The following is a 24,025-nucleotide window of genomic DNA, read 5'->3' on the forward strand; positions in this document are numbered from 1 at the left end:
TCAGTGTTTAACTCGTTCTCACAAACAAATACGGGTGGGAATATTCATTTCCACTGCTACCTTGACCTGAGCAAGCACAGAAGTTTCTCTAATCTCTGCAGTTTACTTCCTGCGTGTGCTCAACCCTACTTCAATTCTTAATCTCTGGAAATGGAGATGAATGTCTTGAGACCGTTCCTCCTCCTCCTCTTCTTCCTCTTCTTCCTCCTCTCCCTCCTCCTCCTGTTCCTTCCCCTCCTCTTCTTCCTCTTCTTTAATAACACAATTATTTATTTATTTAATGTATATGAGTATACCGTAGCTGTCTTCAGACACATCAGAAGAGGCATCAGCTCCCATACAGATGGTTGTGAGCCACCATGTGGGTGCTGGGGATTGAACTCAGGACCTCTGGAAGATCAGTCAATGCTCTTAACCTCTGAGCCAACTCTCCAGTACCCCGGTTCTTTTTTTTGACTGCCTCTCCTTCTGTTCCTCCCATATTTGCTATCAGTGCAGGTGAAGAAATAAAATGACATAAATGAACTGATGGCTATCTTTTACGAGTGCTGTCGCCATCAAAACCGTTATTGTTATCTGTTCACCCTCTCTTCAAGCCAAGTCGATTCTTTCCTGTAAACGTCTTTCCTAGACACTATTTAAACCTCTTTTCTCTGCGCTCATTACTAGACCCTCTCTAAATTAAGGAAAGGTACATATACATCCTGCCTTCTGGCAGATTCCAAGGTTGGGACCGAAGTGAATGTGGTGTATTTTGACTGACACTTTCCCACACTGTCACCAGAGAAGAGGCTCACCTGAAACTGCACCACAGTGGGGTCACCTACACACAGTAGGGTCACCTACACACAGTAAGGTCACTGTCACATTGCATTTAGAACAATGTACAGCCTCTTTATAAATACCTTATCCTGACTAAAGCAATCTCATAGCCAAGTGTAGTGTTACTTGTAATTCTAGCACCTAGTCAAGACGATCCCGTGTTCAAGGTGAGCCTGGGCTACACAGCAAGGTAGAGGATAACCTGGACTACATAACAAGACCCTGGCCAAAAAAAGGCTTGTGATTAATGTGTTAGGATTGGAGTTTATAGAGCAGTTTCTCCAAAGTTAGAATGTTCTGTGTGCTATTACCGAGGCTCCCACTTCATTTATTCTAGAAGACTAAGTTTGTCCACTGACTGTCCTCTGCTCTCTCCATTATCTAACAAACAATTTGCTCCTTCCAGAGGCCTGATTCAGCTGGTGAACATGCACATGACTTGCTGACTTCAAGCCGTCGAGTTAGAATACATTAATTCTACTTGCTTATCTGTCCCCACCAGATGCGAGCCAAAGCCGTCAAAGCTTATTCAAAGGACAAAACTCATGACACTTGAGTGTTCCAATCTGCCCACCGTGGGAGTAATAGGCTTCCGGAAAACAAGATAGTATGCTGAAGTCACAATGTCTGTTAAGCCTAGCAAAGCTGCAGTAGTCACAGACGGAGTCACCTCGTGACCACGAGGAATAGGGAATGGAAAGGAAGATGCCACCTTCTAAAAATAGCCCACATCTTGTTCACTGACATTGGCTCCTGGTGGGCACAAGTGGTGGTTCATGCCTATAATCCTAAGTTCAGAGTCTGCCTGGGCTACATAGCAAGACCCACTCTCAGTAGCAAAATGGGTGTAAGTACCTGATGTTAGCTTGGAGAGATCAGGAAACCTCCAAGCCAAATGTCTTATTGGTTTGGGGAAGAGTACAGAAAACCTACTTGTTCACACATTGAGTGGGGCTCTGCCAGAACGTTCTTCTCTAGGTCTTCCAAAATTGGAAATAAAATTCAATATTTTAGATCATTGATAGCACCCGCGCTGCCACAGTAGCGGACCTTTAGCTTTTGGTCTGCAGCGCCTCAGGATGCTTTGCTTGTCTTGCTGGCACAAGCAATAGTCAGGAGACTGAAACGGAGGATCACAAATTCAAGACCAGACTGGGAAACTTAGCAAGATACTGTCTCAAATTTTAAAAATAATACTAGTATTAAAAAAAATGGGCTGGGTATGTAGTTCAGCGACCCAGTGCTTGTCTCGTATGCACAGTGCCCTGGGAGCTGGCAATATATTGATCTATCCATGGGTGGGAATGCTTCTGCCTCTGAGGGCAACAGGATGATTCACGTAAAATGACACACACCTCACATTTGTGCTCTACAGTAACAGCTTCAGTAGCATGACACCCAGAATACTTGATTGCAGGTCACAGGAACATGTTTGTCTTACAGATAATTGGAAGCATTGATCTGAAGAGACACATTTAAGTGTCTGTTTTTCTCCTTTACTCTTATTCTCTGTTCCTTAAATGCCCAGATTTTTAGTCTAAAGAACATAGGTTTCCTAGATCCCACCTAGACCCTAGAATGCTCTGTTTCCTTGGTCTCCCTTAAAGTTCATGTTCATTCTAAGTTCTTTGTCTTAACATCCGCAGACACTCCGAAGATGTCTCTAATCCTCAAAACTTTATCATTTCCCAAGCCCACGGCAGAGCTATGCAGTGGACTGACTTACTTTTCCCCCAGCACATTTCATAGTTGTATAATTTTTAATAATCGCATCTTTAAGTTATCTTATTGTGCATATTAGCATAAATGCCTGAGGAGAGGATTCTAGTGAGTTTTGTGTCCTGATATATGCCAGAACTTGAAAGAATAATGCTAATCGCTTCCTTAACACGCAGGGAGGGAGGGGTATCCTACAGTAGTCTGTACTGCAAACACTCCCGACAGTCCTAACCAGCAAAACTGATACAAAGCAAGACGTAGACTTACGCTTGTTGTTCTGTATCTGTCTGGTGATGATCAGATACAGAATCCACCTTTCTATTTCTAATAGATATCTAAAGAGTCTCTTCCTTATAAACAGCACTCCACAGACCTGGATACTTGAGAAACGTTTTTAGTATGGTTTTTACTGATTCTTCCTCTAATTAGCAAGGTTTCCTTCACATGGTCACAGAACGTAGACAGCATTTATGTCTATACTTGGGCATTCAGGTATTGTTAAAACAAAACGCCCCTTGCTTATACTGAAACGGCTTCCAGTGAAAACAGCCATGTACAGTTTTGGGGTATTTGTTTTGTTTTAGTAGTTCAAGGTAACTTTAGTCACCTAATCCACATAGGAAAACATGCACAATGCTCAATGCTTCCAGTCAGGTGCTGTTTGCAGCTTCCCTTTAGGGTAATGGGTGCAGTTCTTGGAGGCCCCGTGTGGTTCTTTTAGAAAATGTCAGATTTCCACTTCTGTTTTGTGCTTTGATGTGGGGATGCCCAGGCCTTGGGTAAAAGTTCCCGCTTTTATTATTAATTCAGTGGCACCAGCTACTTTCCTGAGGTTAGTGCTTGAAGCTAATGGAGTTAAGAGTTGACGAGCTGCCTGTGGTGTTTCTGGGGGTAACGTAATTGGACAACTTGGAATGTTGCCAAATCAAGGCAGCAGCCCCTTCTTCCATTCACCCTGGTCAGCACTAGTGTGTTTCAGATAGCAGGAGAGGTGTGTTTGCAAGTGAAAAGGTAAGGGGGCGGGGTATGTGTGTGCTCGTGTGTGTGTGTGTGTGTGTGTGTGCGTGTGTGTGTGTGTGTGTGACCACACTGAGGAGTGGTAAGAAGGTTCCAGGCATTAGCTCAGAGGTTTTCACAGGAATTATTTAATCTTCCCTGCTGCCCACAAGAATACGTGCAGTGACCTCATTTTCAGATGAGGAAATAGAAGAGAAGGGGTGATGTTACTGCCACACCCTCCCCCAAGGGACGCTTCATAAGAAACAGGTATGTTCCATGCTTGCTGTGTGATGTAGACCTCTTGTTATAAAGAAAGAGGATCCGTGTCAACTTCTGCCATCGGGTATTCTTGTGGTATTTAGGTAGAATGGCATTTGAGGGACGTTTAGATATTTTTACTACACTCCTTTGTTTATTTATTTATGTATCGATGCGTGCCTCAATGCCCGTAGGAAAGTCAAGGAAAAACTTTCTGGAGTCGGTTCTGTCTTTCCATAACGCGGGGCCCAGGTTTGAAACTCAGGTCATCAGGTTTGGCAACAACCTCCTATACCCATCAGTGCCACCTCACTGGCCCCATTCAAGACCATATACTAGAGAAAAGATCTTAAAACATTGTTTGAAAGCTACCCAGAAAGCATCCTAAAATAGTAGGCCTGCCTGCATAGCTCCTGAGAGAGGAAATCAAATGACTTGTGTAAATAAAGAAGGAAAAATTACCTGAGGGAGAAAGCTCCGGAGAGGGGAATGGGAATAGGAAAGGGAGCTGGGTACTAAGTCCTTCAGAGGAAGCCATAGTTACAGGACGGGCTTTGATTACGGAGCTTTCTTCCTGGGGATTCTCCTCCCTTTTCGGTGTTTGAGTTGCTTTCCAGGCAGGTAGAAATGGAGGGCATGTTGGGACCATTTAATTCCCTTTTACAAACGAATAAAACAGGCCAGATGAGAAAAGAAGCAAATTTGCACATCCCCAATCCCAAGGCTGACTCCGCGTTAATCCTTCAAACCTTGATTTACGCATGCGCGAACGAGCGGAGGGAGAGCCATTTGCATGCACCAGGGATTCCCATGGTCCAGAGGCCGAGGCTGAGAATAACTGTGGGGTGATGAGCAGACCCACGAGGTCTCCATTCCACTCTAGCGTCTGCCAGTTGCCAACCCTGTGCCCTCCTCAGGCACGCTGTTACCTCCTTGAGCTTTTTTTTTTTTTTTTTTTTTTTGAGGCTCGGGTTTCGTCGTCATCTAAAATCTAAAAGCTTGCGGTCACAGTTCACACTTTCGTGCCTCATTGTGAAGGGAGAACGACTTCAGATCTGAAAGACACTTAGAATGATTCTCAGCAGAAGTTCACCAGTCTGACTCATTTACTAAGCCCTGTGGTGGTAACTGATTCTATCAGATTCAAGGCAGGAGCTGTAAGCTCTTTGGTATACCATGAAATATTTAGTGACAGATGTGTCCATCGGTGTCCATGAGGTCTCATATTTTAAGTTCTCATCTGTGTGGTAGAATCTGGGGGCCACTCCAAAATAAGTGGCCTAGCTTCGCTTGACATTTGAACAGAATTTTCTGCTCTTCTCTTTCCTTAGTGTGTTTGACTCTGGGAGGCTAGCCATGGGCTACATGGACATGTTTTACATGAATGTTGGTTAAAGTATGTCAGGCAAGCACTACAGGACAAGAAAAAGAACTGGATTATTCCTACAGGACCCCAACCCCTAGAAAGCTACCTCCCAATGGCAGGGGCCACACAGTGACAATTGTAAAACCAAATTCTGAACCGCAGGGCAGTATAAATAAAACATGGATGAATATTTTCTCACTTACCTAACAAACCACCAGATACTGGATACTGTTAGCCTGCTAAAATAGATAAAATAGAGAGGTGAATTAAATGCCACTCTTTAAAAAAGAAAGATTTATTTTTATGTATATCAGTGTTTTTGCCTGTATGTATGCCTGGTGCCTACAGACGTCAGGAGAGGGCATCCGATCCCCTAGAACTGGAGTTACAGATGGTTATGAGTCACCAAGTGAATGCTGGAAACCAAACCCAGATCCTCCTGAAGAGCAGCAAATGCTTGTAACTGCCGAGTCATTGGCCCAGGCCCTTCAAAACCCATTCTTGATCAAAAACACTTTATGGTCCATCTGGGAGACCTCCCAAGCTAACTTTAGTGCATAAGATAAAGATAAAGATAAAAGGTTCCCATTAGTAGCCATGTGTGCGGCAAACTACATTCTGTTTGCTATACCAACACAACACCTGAGGCCTGCAACGGTTCCTGCCCTTTGTCTGAGTTTCATCTTAACACAATCCTGGCATTGTGGATGGAGTTACAGATGCTGTCTGTCACATAAATCCTATGTTATCAATCGGTTTGTCAAATTAGAGTGCTTGTTTTGGTCCAACTCTGACCATCTGAAAAATGTCCCAGCGCTGAGCATGTCTGAGGCTCCTGTCATTGGCAGGAAGCAGCCTTCATGAAGCTCAGAAACTGAAGTGAAACGTGGAACCAAGAGGCCAGGGCAAGGTTTCTGATCTCCTTCCTCCTCTGAACCCGGCCACACCCACCCCCAACTTCTCCACTCCCCGCCCCCACCCCATGTCCCCTTTGCCTTTTATCTGACTCTTCCAACAAAGCCCTTTGGTTCTGTTGTCTAAATTAACCAACCCAGACTTCCTCTCCTGCAAAGCGAAGGCACGGCCTTAGGCTTTGGCTGGAGGTTATGAGGCAGTGCTTCTCTCGCTGGCTAAGCTTAAAACACCGGATTACGTGGAGAAGAGGGAACGAGTTAGTATGTTCGTTCAGGATATGCTGCAGGCTGAACTAGAGAGGGAAGGGAACAAGTCCAATAGTTACAGCAAGGCGGAGGCTGTCGGTGATGGACAAGTCATCTGCCTCGGCCTGTCTCCACTCCTCTCAAACATGGACCTCTAGCAATGCTTGTGAAGCCAGGAAATAGCATTGTTGAGCCTTCTTTCCAGAGGAGGAAATGAGTGAGGTGAATCCAATTAATGGGGACACACACACACACACACACACACACACACACACACACACACACACACACACACACACACACAGCATGGGGAGGGGGTGTGTACTGTGAAGATTTGAAGTGTGGGGCTGGAGAGATGGCCCAGCAGTTAAAAGTGCTTGCCCTCCTTACTGCAGGCCAGAGTTTCCTTCCAATCACCCACTTCAAACAGCTCAACTACATGCCCCTCCCACTTCAGGGAGTCTGACACACTCTCTGGCCTCAGCAGACACCAGCGTGCACACATAATCTTTTTTTTAAAAAAAAAATTCAAGTTCTCAAAAAGTCGGTCATTGGGTTTTCATTTGAGGACTTTGAAATGTTCTTTATCAAAGAATACTATCTACTGTTTTGTAATCTTTCTACAAACAGCCTTTATCTGGTGCACAGCTCGGTCTTGTGAAGGAAGTTTTGCTGTTTGCACTAGTTAGGGGGAGAAACAATACACCGAAGGGCTCTACTCCGTCAGCTTGTGCAGAGGGGCAGGAGAGAGGCGACCCAGCCTGGTCTTCGCCGGTGGGTCCAGGGATCTTTCCACAATGCCAGAGCGACTGTCTGTCAGTGGGGGTAGGACACATCTAGAGGTGATACTAAACCTGATCTCGCCCAGCTTCTGCAGAGACAAGGCGTGCTCACACGGCCCCCCGAGCCCGCTCAACGGCTACTCTTGATTTACATACCTCTGCTTTCACTCTGACTCCCGCTCTACACTTGACTGATGGATTCTCGGGTCACAGTGATAAAAGAGAGCACAGGCAGCGTGCGAGAGCAGGCTGTGCCTTCCGATAACTGTCACGCCATTTGTCACTGTGAGTCCAGTGCCACTGATGTGAATGGAGGGTTACAGGGAGGGCCTGGATCCTCTTCTTCCCCGAGGCAGAATCAGAGATAACTTCTTTCGTGTTTTCTAAACAAACCTTCTTCTTCCCTACTTTACAGCAGCCCATTATCTGGGCCAGGGTATCTGATTTGGCAGTTATCCATGTGTGCATAAACACTGCATGATGTCTTAGAGGGTAGTTGTCACTAACATTCAGAGCTTTTGCACCATCGAGGAGGCATTTTTCTGCCACTGCTGGCCCCTCTTTTGCCCCAATTTGGTGCCTGTTTTTCTATAGTCTGTCAACTCATCTTTCCAAAGATGGCTGCCCATGTCACCATCCTCCCCACCTTCCGTCTTGTATTCTTCTTTATTTGTTCATAACACATCTTACATCTGAAATGTATTGTCCCAGGGCTTCTGCTCCGTGAATCTTGAATATGTGCTTAAAAAGAACAGGAGCATGTGTCTGCTGTGGTGGCCCCCATGGCCAACACGAAAGTTCCTAGCATAGAACTGAACAAATACTGGTTAGATTACCCGATGAATGGTTTATTTTCTTCGTGTCTAGTGCAGTCCTGAGTAGAGCTGTTATAGAAAAGGCCTCTTAAAATAAAAAGCAAGGGCTGGAGAGATGGCTCAGTGGTTAAGCGCACTGACTGCTCTTCCAGAGGTCCTGAGTTCAGTCCCCAGCAACCACATGGTGGCTCACAACCATCTGGAATGGAATCTGATGCCCTCTTCTGGTGTGTCTGAGGACAGTTACAATGTATTCATATAAATAAAATAAATAAATAAGTAAGTAAATAAATAAATAAAAATTAAATAAAATTAAAAGCAAGAAGCAGGTTGGAGGTAGTGCTCAGTAGTAGAGCTCTGGGCTAGCACATCCAAGACTCTGAGTGTGGTCTTTAGCAGCTCCCCCTCCCCCAAGAAGATTAGCAATAAGCCATCCCCACAGAGGAAAGACAGAGTTCAGCTTTCTTCCAGTCAAAGTTTCTAGTTTCTGGTTGACTGATCAGTGGGGGAAGTTTACAGAGTGGGGAATATCAGAGTGCAGACTCAGAGGTTCTCTGAGCCTCTGAACGATGTTCCCAGGGCCTACTTATCTGGTCTGAACCCCCTTTCTGCCTGGCCTCCTCTTCAGTTGCACATGAACTTCCATTGGTTCCTGCCATGCTCACCCAAGTCAGTCAGAGGCTTCTTTGGGGTGCTAGGAGAGCGAGCGTGGGGAGAGTGGGGAGAGGGCTGGGAGGCCAGGGTTGTGAGCCCACTGATCTGCTATGTTTGTTCCAAAGCTGCTAAGTGGTAAGGACAGCAGCAGAGACCCTCCTGTACCTGTGTTCTCAGCTTCATTCTCACGGTTTTATGAGGGTCCGCTTGCAAGCTTTCTACTGATTGCCTAAGGTCCAGCTCAACCGGCCAGCTTCCTGGATCACCTGTTCTGAACGGACCCCATTGTCCTCATCACTCTATGGGTCTCATCACCTTGCTCATTTAAGCTACTGTATCGATTGCTCCTCTAATTCATGCTGTAAATCTCTGCATCTAAGCCCTGTGGCTTGCGTGAAGTTGGTCCTCTCGGAATGCTGAGGAGAGGAGTAAGCACGTGTGTATAACAATGGAGGCAGTGGTAAGAAGGGTCAGGCTGGAAGAGCACTTGTTTCACAAGCCGGATGACCTGGGTTTGATCCCTGGAGTCCTGGTAGAAGGAAAGGACTGACCCCCAAAGTTGCCCTCTGAACTCAACATCTGTCTCCTCTCTCTCTCTCTCTCTCTCTCTCTCTCTCTCTCTCTCTCTCTCTCTCACACACACACACACACACACACACACACACACCTAGTAAATAGACTTTGCAAGCCAGCCCATCACCTTGGGTACCATTTGTATCTTCCCTCAGGCATCACATTGGATTATATATATGTGTGTATGTTTGTATGTCTATTTCTGTTTTCACTCAGGGACTCTGATTGTTCTGAAGCATCCCTATCCAAGGCAAGTGGAGGAACCTTCCATTTATGAATCAGTCCGGGTCCACACGGCGATGCAGACGGGAAGAACAGAGAATGACCTTGTGCCCACTGCACCTTCTGTAAGTGCCCACCATCTTTTTCGCTGAATGCCATTGAATGCAGCAAGACCCGAAGTCCATTGGCTCACGTAAAAGTTCTAGTTTGGGGCCAACTTAGAGGCATGCACTCATAATCCCAGCACTTGGGAGCCTGAGACTTGAGAGTGGCTATGAGTTCAACCTTGGGCTGAAAAGAGAGCTCTGTGTCAGCATCCTGTCTTTAAAAGCAAGCAAGCCAACAATAAAACAGTATAATCTAGAGTGGATATAAAACTTGGAATTTGGTATAATGTTTGAAGGCTATAAATCAATCCATCCGGTCCAAGGAAAAATCCCACAGACGCTTTGAATGAGTGCAGCTCAGGGTTACAGAGCTTGCCTGGCTTTGTGAGATCCTGTTTCATCACCAGTAGAACATATATGTGCGCGCGCGCGCACACACACACACACACACACACACACACACACACACACGAGAGAGAGAGAGAGAGAGAGAGAGAGAGAAAGAGAGACAGAGAGACAGACACAGAGAGACAGACACAGAGACCTTAATGGTAGAATTTAAAAAATTTAGAAAAGTCACTGAAATTTAGAAACTATCACTGAAATTTCTCTCTTTAAACAGGTTCATGGTAGACTAGGTGAGAGATGAGTTTCCCTAGCTGCTGCCTAAGCAGTCGTTCGTTGACAAGCTGCTTAAAACATAAACAATTTCCTTTGCATTTCAACTGTCCATGAGAGAAAAGCCTTCTCCAGCCTCACCAGAAAACTCGGGGTGCTGTTTTTCTAGCTTTCGTTCTGTAGTGACTGACACCCACGGGGAGAAAGTATTCTTACTTCTTGCCAACATGACCCCACCCCCCCTTTAGTCTGAGTATTAAGGGATGAGCATTGTTCATTTCAGAGTTCATCCCGACGTATTCTGTGAGTCACACTCTGCAGGTTCCTCCTTTCCCATCCTTGGTTCTTCCACTTGCTGTCCCCTCCTGGCGTGCCGAACACTTCTAGTAGGAGAAATCTCAATTTTGGCGGATGATAAAAATGGCAATGCTCAAATAAAACACCAAGAAGCCATTTTAAACTAAAAAACAGCCACTTACAGTTATTCAGCTACCAAGTATATTAAAACAGATGGGGCCTTCCTATCCCTAAAATGATTTGTTTTCTATTCTATGCCAAAGAAGGCTTTCTCAAACACTGGATGTGATGGTGCAGTCTGGAAATCCCAACACTTGGGAGGTTAAAGTTGAGGCTAACCAGGGCTGTGTAGCAAGATGCTGTGCCACCAAAAGAGGAAGAAGGGTTTGGGGTTAGGTCTCAGTGAGTTAAGCATGATCCATGCAACCTAAGGACCAGAGTTGAGATCCCACAGCCTATGTAAAAGCCAGGACTCAGTAGCACACATTTCTTTATTCCTTGTGAGGAGATGGCAGGCAGACAGGAGAGTCCGGCTCAAGCTGGTGTATGTCTCAAACAAAGTGGAGGATAAGGATCCTCAAGTTTATAGGGTATATACATATGCTCCATATACATATTGTAGCATGTACATGCACACACGTGAGCACACACATACAACATATATACAGGAATCATTGCTTGTCTGTTTTTGTAGCTTGACTAGTCAATGGTATGGCTTGTTTTATTTTTTTACCATTTTACTACAACTCCTCAAAAATAAAAATCCTGAAAATTGGTTTAAAGAGATTGGGGGGCGGGGGGCTGCTGGTGAAAGACTTGACAAAAGGAAGCATCAGGTTTTAGAACTAGGGAAATCTAGGAAAGCAAAGTGATTGATACTTTTCCAGAGACAGATGAGACCAGAGGTCAGATCAAGACCCACCTCTGCTTGGTCCTTGTTTTCTAGCCAGCCAGTTCCCTTCGTAGCTTCCTCTTTCCCCGTTCTTAGCTGTCTGCCCACCACACAACCACCTCGTGAATCAAATGTTTATCTTCAAATTCTCTCTTTTTTTTTGAGAAAAAAATTATACAATGTATTCGATCACACTTTCCCCCTCCCTAACTCCTCCCAGCTCCTATCTCCCTACCCACCCAATCTATCCCCGTTCTCTCTCTTTAAAAAAAAAAAAAGAAAAACAAACAAAAACCAAGAAATGTACCACAATGACACAGAAATCAAAACCAAAACATACAAGCAAAAGACCAATAAGACAAAAAAGGAAAATGCCTCCTATAAGACAAAAAGTCTATGAAAACACCAGTGAGTTTGATTTGCATTGTAGACAACTACTTCCGGGCATTAGGTCTAGCCTGAACCGTGTTCAATATAGCAAGTAAGACTCCAATAAAGAGAATTAATTTTTCTTCTGCCAGCAGGTATTGGTGGCAGGCAGTTTCTTGGTTAGTGGTGAGAGTCACGGTCGCCTCCCCTCTCAGCCTCTGCTAGACTTCTAGAGATTCATGATCAGCGAAACTACTCTCTGCTATGTTCATCCTACGTTTGTCTTTTGTCAGTAGTAAGAGTCAGCCCAATACTTAATTTGTAGCTTTGGTCTCAGCTAGGACTAAGACTCTTTAGACCAAATCCTGGAAGAAGTCATAACTACTTGTTTGCTTCCTCCATGTATGACAAAGTTCACCTGATTCAGTATGTGGACACTGTAACACGGGAGGGAATTTTTAAACAGTGGTTACTGCTTGGTCAACAAGGAATGCACATTACATAACAAGAAGCCTATGAATTTTATTATGTAATGATACCAACCAAAACAGTAAAGGCTTTTTAATAGGTCCAGAACCACATCTCAGCATACTTTGCTTACGGAATCCTGGACTGACCTGGTTGAGAGAACAGAGTCCTCTCAACATGGTTGGCATTCTTGTCCCCCGCTCACCCAATGCGGGCACCTCTGTCTCCCAGCTTTGAGCTCCGAGGTATTGATACTTCTCTTTTCTCTTTTGAGAAATGAGTTCCTGCCTGTGAGGGAAAAATATTACATCATACTTATAGAAGAAGAACTTGCTTGAAGTAAAAAATGAAAGTAGTCCCATTTCCCCCAAATGCAGGTGCTTACATAAAATTACCTCAGATCCTTTGTCAACCTGATTTAAGGAAATTGTTGTTCATATATTGTAAATGCCAAATCATTAGGTTCCTGAGGTAAGATTAAACTTGATTAATTCATTTGTTAAATGAACGGTTTCAAGTGCTCACCAGCTTTAAGTGTTGCAGTAAACTAGGCAAAGACCCACACATTGAGTTCCCAGTATAGAGCAGGTCACAGACAACAGTCAGCATAATATAACACCGAACAGCTTACGGGGAGGGAGGACAGGGCGACTTCCCTGAGTAAGAAACATTGGAGCAGAAATGTCATCTAGAGGAAGGAGAAAATGTGTTGTCTGCATATATGAAATTGTTAACAAATTATTTTTAAAAGTTCATTTATTATTATATTTACACGAGTACACTGTAGCTGTTTTCAGACACACTAGAAGAGGGCATCATATCTCATTACAGATGGTTGTGAGCCACCATATGGTTGTTGGGGAACTGAACTCGGAACTTCTGGAAGAGCAGCCAGTGCCCTTACCCGCTGAGCCATCTCTCCAGCCCTATTTTTTTTTTTTTTAAATAAAGAAACAGTTCACATCAAGGATTAAGAAGGCAGAGTAGAGAGAAGGTAACACAAGATCCCTGAGGCAGACGTTCCACAGGAGAGTTTCAAGGACCAAAAAGGTCAGCATTGCCAGAGGCACAAAGCGCCCAAGAGAGCTAGCCTACGCTGCTTCCCAGCAGAAGGAGGGCTGAGTCGAGCTAAGTGTCCTGCAGTAATCATGGCCCCAACGCCTGCGCTGTCCTTCACAAGCCCAGAAAGTTCTCCCCTGCACAAGGCAGTCTTTGTTCTGGATGCTGAGAAAATCTGAGAGTCTTGGTCACGTAATTTAAATCTTCACATTTAAAAGAGACCCCCTAAGTACTAAGTGTTCCGTGGACTTAAGTGCTGCTAAGTTAGAGGCAAGGAGACCTCTTAGGATGTGAGCTGGTCACCTTCAAGATGTTACAAACATTACAGCTATAACATATATATGTTTTATATATATATATGTATATATATTACACACACACATTTAACTATATCTTGTGAACATCATCCATACATTGCATGGCTTCCTAAAACGCCATTAGGTAAATTCCTTAATATTCAACTACTGAGTATATCGGTTTACTTAAAACAGTCGTTCTGATTGGTTGGTTTTTTTTTTTAATCACATTTTAAGATTTAAAATAATTTTGAACTGACAGAATAACTGCAAGAGTAAAAAGCTTTGTTTCCCATAGTCATTTAAGAGTTAATTGCTTATAGAATGCCTGCTCACTTTAAACACGGCTGTGTGCATCCCTACAAAGACACTTGCTTACGTGACACACACCACCATCCCAATTAGGAAGCTGCTATGCCACCATGGTATCAGCAGACCTCGGTGAGCTTCGCTTCACCCATACAGCCCTTTAGAGCACAAAGATCCTGTCCTCGGTCTTACGTGTCCTGTCTATTGTCCTTCCTGTCCGAACTCCCCTCTCTTGAGTTCCTTCTTTCTTGAGTTCCCCTCTCTTTCAGTTTTGAAAATTAAAGCTCGATTCTTTTATAAGCTCTTCCTCACGCTGGCTTGTCTCGTGGAGCCGTGATTAGGTTAGAGTGCGTGGTTTCGTAGCAACACCAGGAGGGACTTTCACGCCCCTCACTGCCTCCTCGGACCCACCAAGTTTGCAGTTTCCCCTATGAGGAAGGTTGGATCAAGTGAGAGGCGTCGACAGCGTTCTTCACTTCATTCTTTTTGTCATTATTGCTGTTATTAACAAAGCTTTCAGGAATCTTTAGTAACCTACCTAGAATTATAAATATGCATACTCTGCTCCTTACTGAAATTTTGCCATCAGTTGGTGTTTATTAGCTGTCTTAACCCCGCTCTGGTTATCGTGAGTGATGACGTAACTGCGGACGTTCTTGCTCCTTTTATGCTCATTGGCTGTTGGGCTGCTGTAAGGGGAAACCCGGTTACCCAGGGTTTTGTGTACATGGGTTAAGATCCGCTCACGATTTATTTTGATCTTTCGGAATTGTCTGCAATTTGGTGAGTGAGAAACCTTTCGGGGTGGCTTCTGTGTCTACGGCCTCTTGACGCTTTGATAATTTTACTTTCTGATATAACAAAGTGCTCCAGACTTGGCCGGTGCTTTCCTTGTGTCGCATCTAAAGTCAGCTACTTTTCCGAAGAAACGCCTTACCCTTCTTCATCTATAGAGTGTCACTTCACAACTTGATATCTGAACCCCATATATACCTGTTTTGATTGAAATGTCAGTCTGTAGCCTACTCGGGGTTAAGGAAAAGATATATGTGTCTGTATGTGTACCTATGATTTTATATGTGTCTATCCAGATGTCCATTTATCTATCAATTCTTCCCTCCATGGATACACAGCAACAACTGAAATCCTTATCAGAACCACAAGGCTCGTTCTAGATTTTCATGGTTGCGACACCTTCTCCCACCGGGAGGAACATGGCTCCCATTATCCAGAATGTGGTGATCAATGGACTGGAAGCAATGTCCATCTGCTGCTCAGCTGCCCATCCCCCTACGGGACTTCCTGCCACCCGCTCTCTCTGCAGACATCTACTTTACACTAGTTGCCACCCCTGCTGCTTGGGGAGAAGTCCTCACCCCATCCCACCCCAGCCCCACCCCTGGCTTTACCATCTACACCAACCTGCTGCTCCCACAGCTAATGTCACCCATCCGCATGGGTTCTCCTTGTTCTCTGGGCTCCACCACTCTGTGCCAAGGTCCACCAATGTCCACACTGGTGCATTTATAAAAAGATAAAGAGAGGATACATATGTCCTGGGTTTCGGCACCAATGTTATGTTAATAAACGGATAAAGTAAGGGAAATTATGTTCTATGAAGGTCTGAGGAAAGGGGGTGCCTCAGCGGGCCCATATTGAGACATCGTTTCCCTCTGAGGGACCAGCCACACAGACAGTATAGTACAGAATAGAGTTTATTCAGGGCAGGGGGACGGGAGTCAAGAGGGAAGTAGGGCAGAGAAAGAGAGTAGAGAAATAGAAGAGTAGAGGCCGGCCATGAGCAGCTGGAGAAGAGGGAGAGGTAAGTGGGAGAGAAGGGACAAAGGGACAAGAAAGAGCAAGAGGAAGCAGAAGCAAGAGAGTGAGGAGGGGGCAAGCAGTCCCTTTTATACTGTCAGGCATACTTGGCTGTTGCCAGGTAACCTTAAGGGTGTAGCATATCTGGCTGTTGCCAGGTAACTGTGGGGGTGGAGCTTAGACAGAATGCTAGCATGCACTCATTCCACCTGAGGACTTTGGATGTTTGTGGAAAACGTTGAGGGAGGCGTTAATCCTTTATTGTTGAACATTTAAGTTGGTCCTGACCCGGAGCTGTTCCAAACGTTGTTCCTGCTACTGAGCATGCGTTTAAGGATAAGCCTGCCCTACAATTATTTCCGTTCTTATATCTGGAGACTCTGTGTATTCTCATGTCATACATCTTCAGAATTTCACTCATCAAAACCACAGAAAATACTAGAATTTTAGTGCATTAGTTAAAGGTAATAGTGAACCCGTAGCATTATCTCTTAGCTTGAGTATAGTGGCTAATTCTATCAGGCCCCTTTACAAAAACATTTGACCTTTTTTTTTAAAAAAAAAAAGATGTATTTATTTATTTCATGTATATGAGTACACTGTAGCTCTCTTCAGACACACCAGAAGAGGGCATAGGATCCCCATTACAGACAGTTGTGAGCCACCACGTGGTTGCTGGGAATTGAACTCAGGACCTCTGGAAGAGCAGTCAGTGTTCTTAACCACTGAGCCATCTCTCCAGCCCTAGCCTTAATTATTTTATCTTTATAGATGCTTACCTGTAACAAACCAAAATGATAATTTCTAAAATGTTTCTTAATATTTAACAGTTTAATTTCTCTTTTTACTTTTTTTCGATGTTGAGTATATGTTGTGTGTGTGTTGCCTTAATGTATACCTATGCAATACAGTTATGCCCAGTGTCCTGAGAAGCCAAAGAGGGCACTGACTCACTTTGAACTGGAGTTAGAAGGGGTTGTGAGTAGCCATCTAGGCGCTAGGAATTGAACCTGGGTCATCTGGAGGAGCTACAAGTGCTTTGAACCGCTGAGCCATGTCTCCAGCCCCTAAATTTAATTTCTTTAACATCCAAAGAAATCACAGTGATTGTGTGATGTCACACTCCACAGAGTTGATTGGCACTGTTAAAATGCACACACGGGAAGTTCACCTTGGCTGTACGGCCATCAGAATTCCACAAGTGGTTCTGAGAGATTTCTCATCTCTGTTCTTGGAACTTCATGGTTCCTCTTTGTATTTGGTAGGAAGAATTCACCGCAGGAAAGAACACTCTAGAAACTCCCGTAGAAAGAACTCTGATGTCAACATAGTCATTTCCCAGGTCTTACTTGTTTTTTCCTCTATAACGAAAGGTATCCCATGAGGTCACATTAGAACAAAATAATGTCCCAGGAGTTCAGTTTGTGCAGATTATGGGATTGTGAATGTTTTGATCTTAGGGCCCCTGGCCTATGTAGAGTCCACACCATTCCCATAATTCATTGTTGTTACCTCTGAACTAAAGAAACAGTTAAATTAATGAAACATAGATTAAAACCAATGACTCGTCTGCATTGCAAATCCCTACCTTGAATAGATGAAGTATAGATACATTTGTACTTCTGAGTATCCTCTCCATGGGATGACTTTGCAGTGGAGAGGACCATGTAGAAGGAAGACTATGGAATACAACCAAATATGGCTATTTCTGCTTCTTGGCTCCCTTTTTAAACGTTAAAAACAGAGCCCTAAAATAAAGAAACCCTGGTACTTTTCTGAACATACGGTCCCAGATGTAGCAATCCCTCAGTATCAGTCAGCATTTCTAAGACCCCACATGGTTGGCAATGTCCTTAGATGTCCAAGGCCCTTAAATAAAATGGCACAGTATTTACATAAACTAGCCACATCCGGCCCCCCTCCGTGTGCTTCATATTAGATTCCTTATCGCACAAAAACAATATATATGCCAGGTTAATAGGATTCAGTGTTCTTATCAAATGTTTCAGTCCATGTCTGTGACTGATACTGAGGGATATGGAGGCTGCAGGCCAATCAGAGGTGGCAACCACCCGTTCAACATGAGTGCTTCTACGATAGGATTCCTACAACAGTACAAGTTTGTTAGCGGCTTTCGCGGCACGCTAACAAACACCACCTGTTGTCAATTGTTTTCAAATCAAGTTCATCGAGAGTTCCCTCAGATACGAAATAGGTCAGATGATCCAGTCTGCAACGTGTCTTCCACGGCACCCGGGAGAATTGCAAGAGCTAGGGGAAAACGAGAGAGGGTCGGTTAAAGATCAGTGACAGACATGTCCTTCATAGAACACATTAGAAGGACGAGCCTGCGGCTTGGTGTACAGTGCTTGCCTGGAGTAAGGGTTCCCCCACCCCCTTGCACTGCAAGATAAAATGGGACCGGAGTACAAGGTCAAACATGAGACAATTCTGGGCTTCATTCCAGGTTATTTCTTTTGCAGCTGGGCACCAAAGAAGGCTATCTCACCAAGCAGGGAGGTCTGGTAAAGGTAAGGGAGTGCGGTGCGTAATCTTGACAGATTTTTTTTTTAAGATCTATTTATTCATTTAATGTCTATGAGTACACTGTAGCTGTCTTCAGATACACCAGAAGAGGGCATTGGATCCCAGTACAGATGGTCGTGAGCCACCATGTGGTTGCTGGGAGTTGAACTCAGAACCTCTGGAAGAGCAGTCAGTGCTCTTAACCGCTGAGCCATCTCTCCAGTCCTTGACTGATTTTTTTTTTTTTTAAAGAAAAATTATAAACTTATTTTTGAGCCACTTATGTTACCTGAGAAGTGACTGTCCTCTGAGGAAACCCTGCATAAGTAACCTGAAGTTTGCACTAAAAAGGAAGCACTGTGCAGTCAGCACGTTTTGAGGAAAGGTCGAGAACAAAGGGGTCAATTAAGCTCTTCAGCATTTCTGGGGTTGTTGTTGGTTTGTTTGGGTTATTTATTTATTTTTTTTGTAACAAAATTGTCAAACTTTTAAAAATGTTTACTGAAAGATAGGCCAAACACATCACTGGTACTTAAAAGTATTTTCATTGTAAAATACCGAAGTAAACACAGTTTACAAATCCAGAGCGCCTGACGGCTCCCCGCCTGCAATTGTGCCTTTAAAGGCCTGTTTAATTTTCACGTGGCACAGCCATGGTTGTGCAATGTGTCAGCTCCTGTCTATTTTAGGAGTCAGAGTCCTGCCCTCTCTCCTGTGAACCCGACTGCTGCAGTCTAGCCTAGCCATGCAGTTATTCAGGTCTTTACTACACTGCATGCTCACTGAAGACGGGAGAGCTTCATATTTTGTAGCCTGTGTATTGGTTTGTTTTGTATTCAGATGGGGTCTCCCTCACAGCCCAGGCTGACCTCAAGCATATAAGCTTACTTCTCCCCATCTAGCATCTTACTTAGGATGTCTGTCAGGAACAGCTGTGCCTGTTGAATATTTATTCTGGAATCTTCTGTTGTCTCTTTTAACTGGGTGCACTGCCAGCTGAGAGAGATCAGGGCACTGTTAAGACACAGGAAGGAAATAGCAGCAAGCTTCCGCTGTGAGTCCAGATAAGGTTCGGAGTGTCACACAATCAAAGGATCCTAAGCTGTATTGGTTTTGAAATGACAATAATAATAAATGATAAATAACATTACTTTATATGCATAGGATAAACATACATTATATATAAATGAAGTTTCAAGAGTATATATGAATTCTATGTAAATTTCTGGTGTGGGGATATAGCTTATAGAAGGTTCTCAAAGCTGGTAACAATTTTTATTATAGTGTTAATAAAATAGAAACTCAAATGGCTTGTTATAAATCACGTTGAATATTTACAACAGCTGCATCCATTCATTTAAATAAACGAGCTGTCTTTCTGTTGTGATCTTAGAACATAGACTCATCTTATGTTTTATTTTGAAACTTTCATCAAAAATAATACCCCAAAATATTTTAGGCTTACTTTGTCTAATCCTTTATATACTTTTAAAATGAAAATAAACTGTCAAGTTTAGATATTACATTCTTGTATTAAAACTTAAATTCTGACCCCTCCCAGACCTGGAAAACGAGATGGTTCACTTTGCAAAGGAACGAACTGAAATATTTCAAAGACCAGATGGTGAGAAAGACATCAACCCCAACCCCACCCCCACCTACGCCCCACCCCCATCTCCACTCCTCCTCCTACCCCATTTCCCCATCCCCACCCATACCCCTACCACCACCCCCCACCCACACCCTGGCCACTGCTTGGACATCAGTTCTGTGTGGTTCTGGACATCCTCTGAAACAAGAGTCTAGAGGCCAGAGCTCTTTTCAACTCGTATTTAATTATGAGGGGGGCGGGGCGCACTGGCCAGAGTTCGTTTGGAGATCAGAGAACAACCTATGGGGTTGCATAGTAGTTCCTGGGAATCAAACTCTGATCATCAATCAGGCTTGATTTGACCACAGACATCCTTACCCACCGAGCCATGCTGCCAGCCCAAGGTCTGGGCTCTTGATCCCGATCTATGCTGACTCTGCTAGATGGGGTTTCCCTCCAGAAGCTGCTGCGTAGTGCAGTGCTCCCTGCAGTGTATGTCTCCCTCTGCTTGGAACAGTGGAATTCTCCCCTCGCCACTCTTGCCTAGTAAACAATTTCCCATTCTATTAAAAGCTTATCCATTGCCCGGGTCCATTTTATCACGCCAACTTAAAATCATTTCCTATTTTTGTGTACAAGATTTCTGCAGTAGTAGACGTTTCTCAAAGATGGGAGAAAATATGACTCCTTTCCATATCTGTCTGATGTAAATTGACAAAAGCAGCATCTTTTTTTTAAAAGAGATTTATTTATTTATTTTTAAATAACGCGCATGAATACGTGTCTGTGTGGGTACACATGAGAATTGGTACCAGGCCAGCAGCATGGAACCCTTTGAAAGTTGTCGGCAGTTTTGAATTGCCTGGTGTGGGTGCCGGGAATGGAACACAGATCCTCGTCCCGAGCAGGTCACCCTTCTCACCACTAGGCCATCTGTGTAGCCCAGCAATGTCTTCCTAGTGCTTAATCAGTGAAAGGCTAGTTCCCAGCCCCCAGTGCATGTCAGGCTTCGCCATCCATTAGTATCTTAATGAAATTGACAGTTGCTTGTAGAGGGAACCTTGTTAAGGGAGGAATGACGGACACGCACATGTGTTTATTTCTGCGACATGGTTGGTTTTATTTTTATTTTTATTTTCAGTCTCCAGAACCAATTCGGATCCTAGACCTAACGGAGTGCTCAGCTGTCCAATTTGATTACTCGCAGGATCGAGTAAACTGTTTCTGGTAAGATGTTTTCTTTTTTTCTTCTTCTTCTTCTTCTTTTTAAAAAAAAGGTGTTTCTAAAAGTCTTTTAAGCCAAGGAATGAAAAGCTGTCCATCTTAATGTGTCTGGATTGAGAGACCTAACCTCACATGACGACCGCGTTGCATGCTGGGAGCGCCTTCAGCAGCTAAGGCCACAATGCCTCATCTAAAGTGGCTTCAACGAAGAGGCAGGCTGGCTAGGTTCAGGCTGTGCATTGCGCAACAAGGACGCACTCAGCCACTCATTCACGTCTGAAGCCACTTTCCTGCTTTGAGATGCTCCTCTCATTTTTAATTATCATTTCACTGACTCTGGTCAGTATTGTTGGGGCTCCGTATGACCCTAGCAACAGAGGAAGTGTTTTGCTGTGCTCTGACTATCCATCAGGATATCCGTATATACACTTCTGAGACGGTGTCTTCAAAAAAGCAGGCGGGAAAGTTCGTCAACCATATTGAAGCTGAAAGACGTTAGCTATTCTCCCTCTAACTGGGCGGCACTCAGACCTTGGCAGATTTTCCATATGACTGCTTTTCAACATCCCTTCTTTCCGTAAGCTGGTTGGAAGAAAGCTGCAGGGATGCAGCATCTCTAATGTGGACCCTCCGAGAATAAAGATATATATATATATATATATAGAAAGAACCGTAATTTCATGTTACACAGAGACAGTGAGCAACTGGCAGCATCAATGAACACCAGACATCTTGTTAACACCTGTCGATGATCTAAAGGAGATCTGATTTTCTTGAGTAACAACTTGAGAAGCAGGTGGACAGTGACAAGGTCCCAGGCCTGGTCTCTACCCTTTTCTTGACTCTCCCCTGCTGGCTCCGTCAGATCCAAGTGGCTACTTCTGCCCCTCATGTTTTCACAGACAGGAAGAAAGATGTATCAGCTCTGCCTGGTTCTTTGTGTCAGGAAAGCCAGTGTTTCCCTGGAAACCTGGCCCTGTGAGGCCTCCCCTTGACTCACTAGCCACAACATAAACAACCATAACATAATCATAACTGGCTTACACTAATTAAATGTATTGTCTGGGCTTCTGTTGGCAAGAAGAAAAGGGAGATTTGTGTGAATTTATAAAGCAAATCATGTTTGCAGCAGGGAGTGTCGGTGACATCCAGGAACCAGTTAACACGCACAACAGTCCTTTGTCAACATCCCTCCATCCCCACCCCCATCTACTCAGCCACCCACGCACAGGGCTGAGAGCTACAAGATGTGCTGCTCAGGCATTCAGGTGATAGAAACACTTCTGAATTTCAGCTCCAGGAATCACGAGTTCAAGGTCATCCTCTGCTACATAGCAAGTTCAAGGCTAGGCTAGGATATGGGGGTTAGGGGTGGGGTGGGTGGGGAGAACAGAAAAAAAAATTAATGTTTGTGTCTCAATTGTAAGGATAGAAAGAATGACCAGGATATGCTACTGCTAACTTTTTCACTCAAACGATTTTGACTGAATAGTCAGAGGCAGCAAAATGAAAAGTTATCATAAATACCTTCCCAATCTTTTGTGATGAAAAAAGGTTGTTTTTTTGTTGTTGTTGTTGTTTTTTGTTTTTTATGGCAGAGACTATCTGGTGGTAAGGAACGGGTCAGATAACAACTGAAGTATTCTATTCCCCACCCCCACCCCCTTCCTATTCTGTTTTGAAACTGACTACATCTTCAGGAGGAAGTGTTACCCTCCTTAAAGCAGCCAGTTAAAATAAGCTCTTCAGCAGGCCCTCTTCTCTGTCTGGCTTGTCCTCCGACCCACAGAGAGCAGGCTGTGGCCCACTGGGGAGCTCAGCTGAGTAAACTTCCACAGAAGACAAGCACCACAAAAGGCTGTGGGTGTGCCCCGGACTTCTTCTTTGAAGTCTCCTGGGAGAATATAAATCTGGTCTACAATAATACAAACTTAAGACCTTCTAGCATTTCCCCAGTTGCTGACGGGAACGGCTCTATGTACGCCAGTTCCTCAAGGTTAACCATGCTAATTATGGGAGCCCTCGGCAATCCTTCTTCCCCTGGAAGGCACTCTCACAGTTCAGCCAGGCTGTACACTTCGACCTACACTTAGCACCTCACACTCTTTCCTTTCCTCAGCCTAGTGTTCCCATTCAGGACATTTTATCTCTGTGCAAAGACGGGAGTCGAAGCCGATGAATGGATCAAAATACTGCGATGGAAGTTGGTGAGTTGCAAAAGTCCCCAGATGTCCCGTCTTGGTTCACTAACGTGTTGACTTCAAGCATACACCAGTTAGATCAGGCTCTAGAACCAAAAGGAAGGCTCGTCCCAGTTTTGTGGAATCATCTGTGCGTTCTTAAGGGGGTTGTGAGAAGGAAGGGTGGAGTTATTCTTGGGTCTCTCAGCCTATCCTCAGCCACTGCTGTTGGCAGTCTTCCTGTAAGGTGTACTGGTTATTATCATTTTCTCTAGAATAGAATATCTAGACTGGAAGGCCTCAGAGAGGGACGCTGACATATGCTTCAACTTGGAAAGCCTTTTAAATTGTCACAGAGGGAGTTTAGGGAGTAACTGTTGGTTCCCAGTGTAAAGTCCACTTTGTGTGTATGTGTTACCAAATTACCAAAGTGTATTATCTTCCTGCTCTTACATCCCCCCCCCATGCACATTATAGAGAGTTGGCAGCTGACTAAAAGCTTTCTAATATTTCCTGCAAGTGTGATATTTTAATCTGGTTGTTGTTTCTCTCATGAAATAACAAGGCAAGCTACTTATGAAGTAAAGGAGGTTCCCAGTTTTTGAGGTCCAAGAGCATAGCACTCCCATGAGCTTCTGATGCAGACCTTCAGGGGCTCGTGGAGTATGGAAACGGTCACAAACAGGAAGCCAGAGGTGAACTGCCCCCAGTCAAGCTCAGGCTTCTAGAACTCTCTCAGAACCGTTCTTACTTCCAGGGGCAGTGCACAGTGACCTCGGGACTTCACAGTAAGTCCCATCTTTTAAAGGTCCCATCACATCAATGCCGTCACCCTAGGGACCAAGCTTTTACACATGGATCAAACCATAGTATACTGTCTTGAAACCCATGGTGTATTCAA

The 24,025-nt window shown here is 44.3% G+C and overlaps 1 protein-coding gene across 1 annotated transcript in view; it reads left to right on the forward strand.

Moving 5' to 3' along the window:
* Dapp1 (dual adaptor of phosphotyrosine and 3-phosphoinositides 1) overlaps positions 1–24,025 on the forward strand; it is a 47,347-nt gene that overhangs the window by 20,910 nt on the left and 2,412 nt on the right. Inside the window, exons 4-8 of the mRNA XM_032896615.1 lie at positions 9,365–9,495; positions 18,087–18,134; positions 19,691–19,753; positions 20,862–20,947; positions 23,064–23,151. Of these exons, the coding sequence (XP_032752506.1) occupies positions 9,365–9,495; positions 18,087–18,134; positions 19,691–19,753; positions 20,862–20,947; positions 23,064–23,151 (416 nt within the window). The remainder of the gene's footprint in view (positions 1–9,364; positions 9,496–18,086; positions 18,135–19,690; positions 19,754–20,861; positions 20,948–23,063; positions 23,152–24,025) is intronic.

The sequence above is a fragment of the Rattus rattus genome, chromosome 3 (assembly GCF_011064425.1).
Source record: "Rattus rattus isolate New Zealand chromosome 3, Rrattus_CSIRO_v1, whole genome shotgun sequence".
NCBI lineage: Eukaryota > Metazoa > Chordata > Mammalia > Rodentia > Muridae > Rattus > Rattus rattus.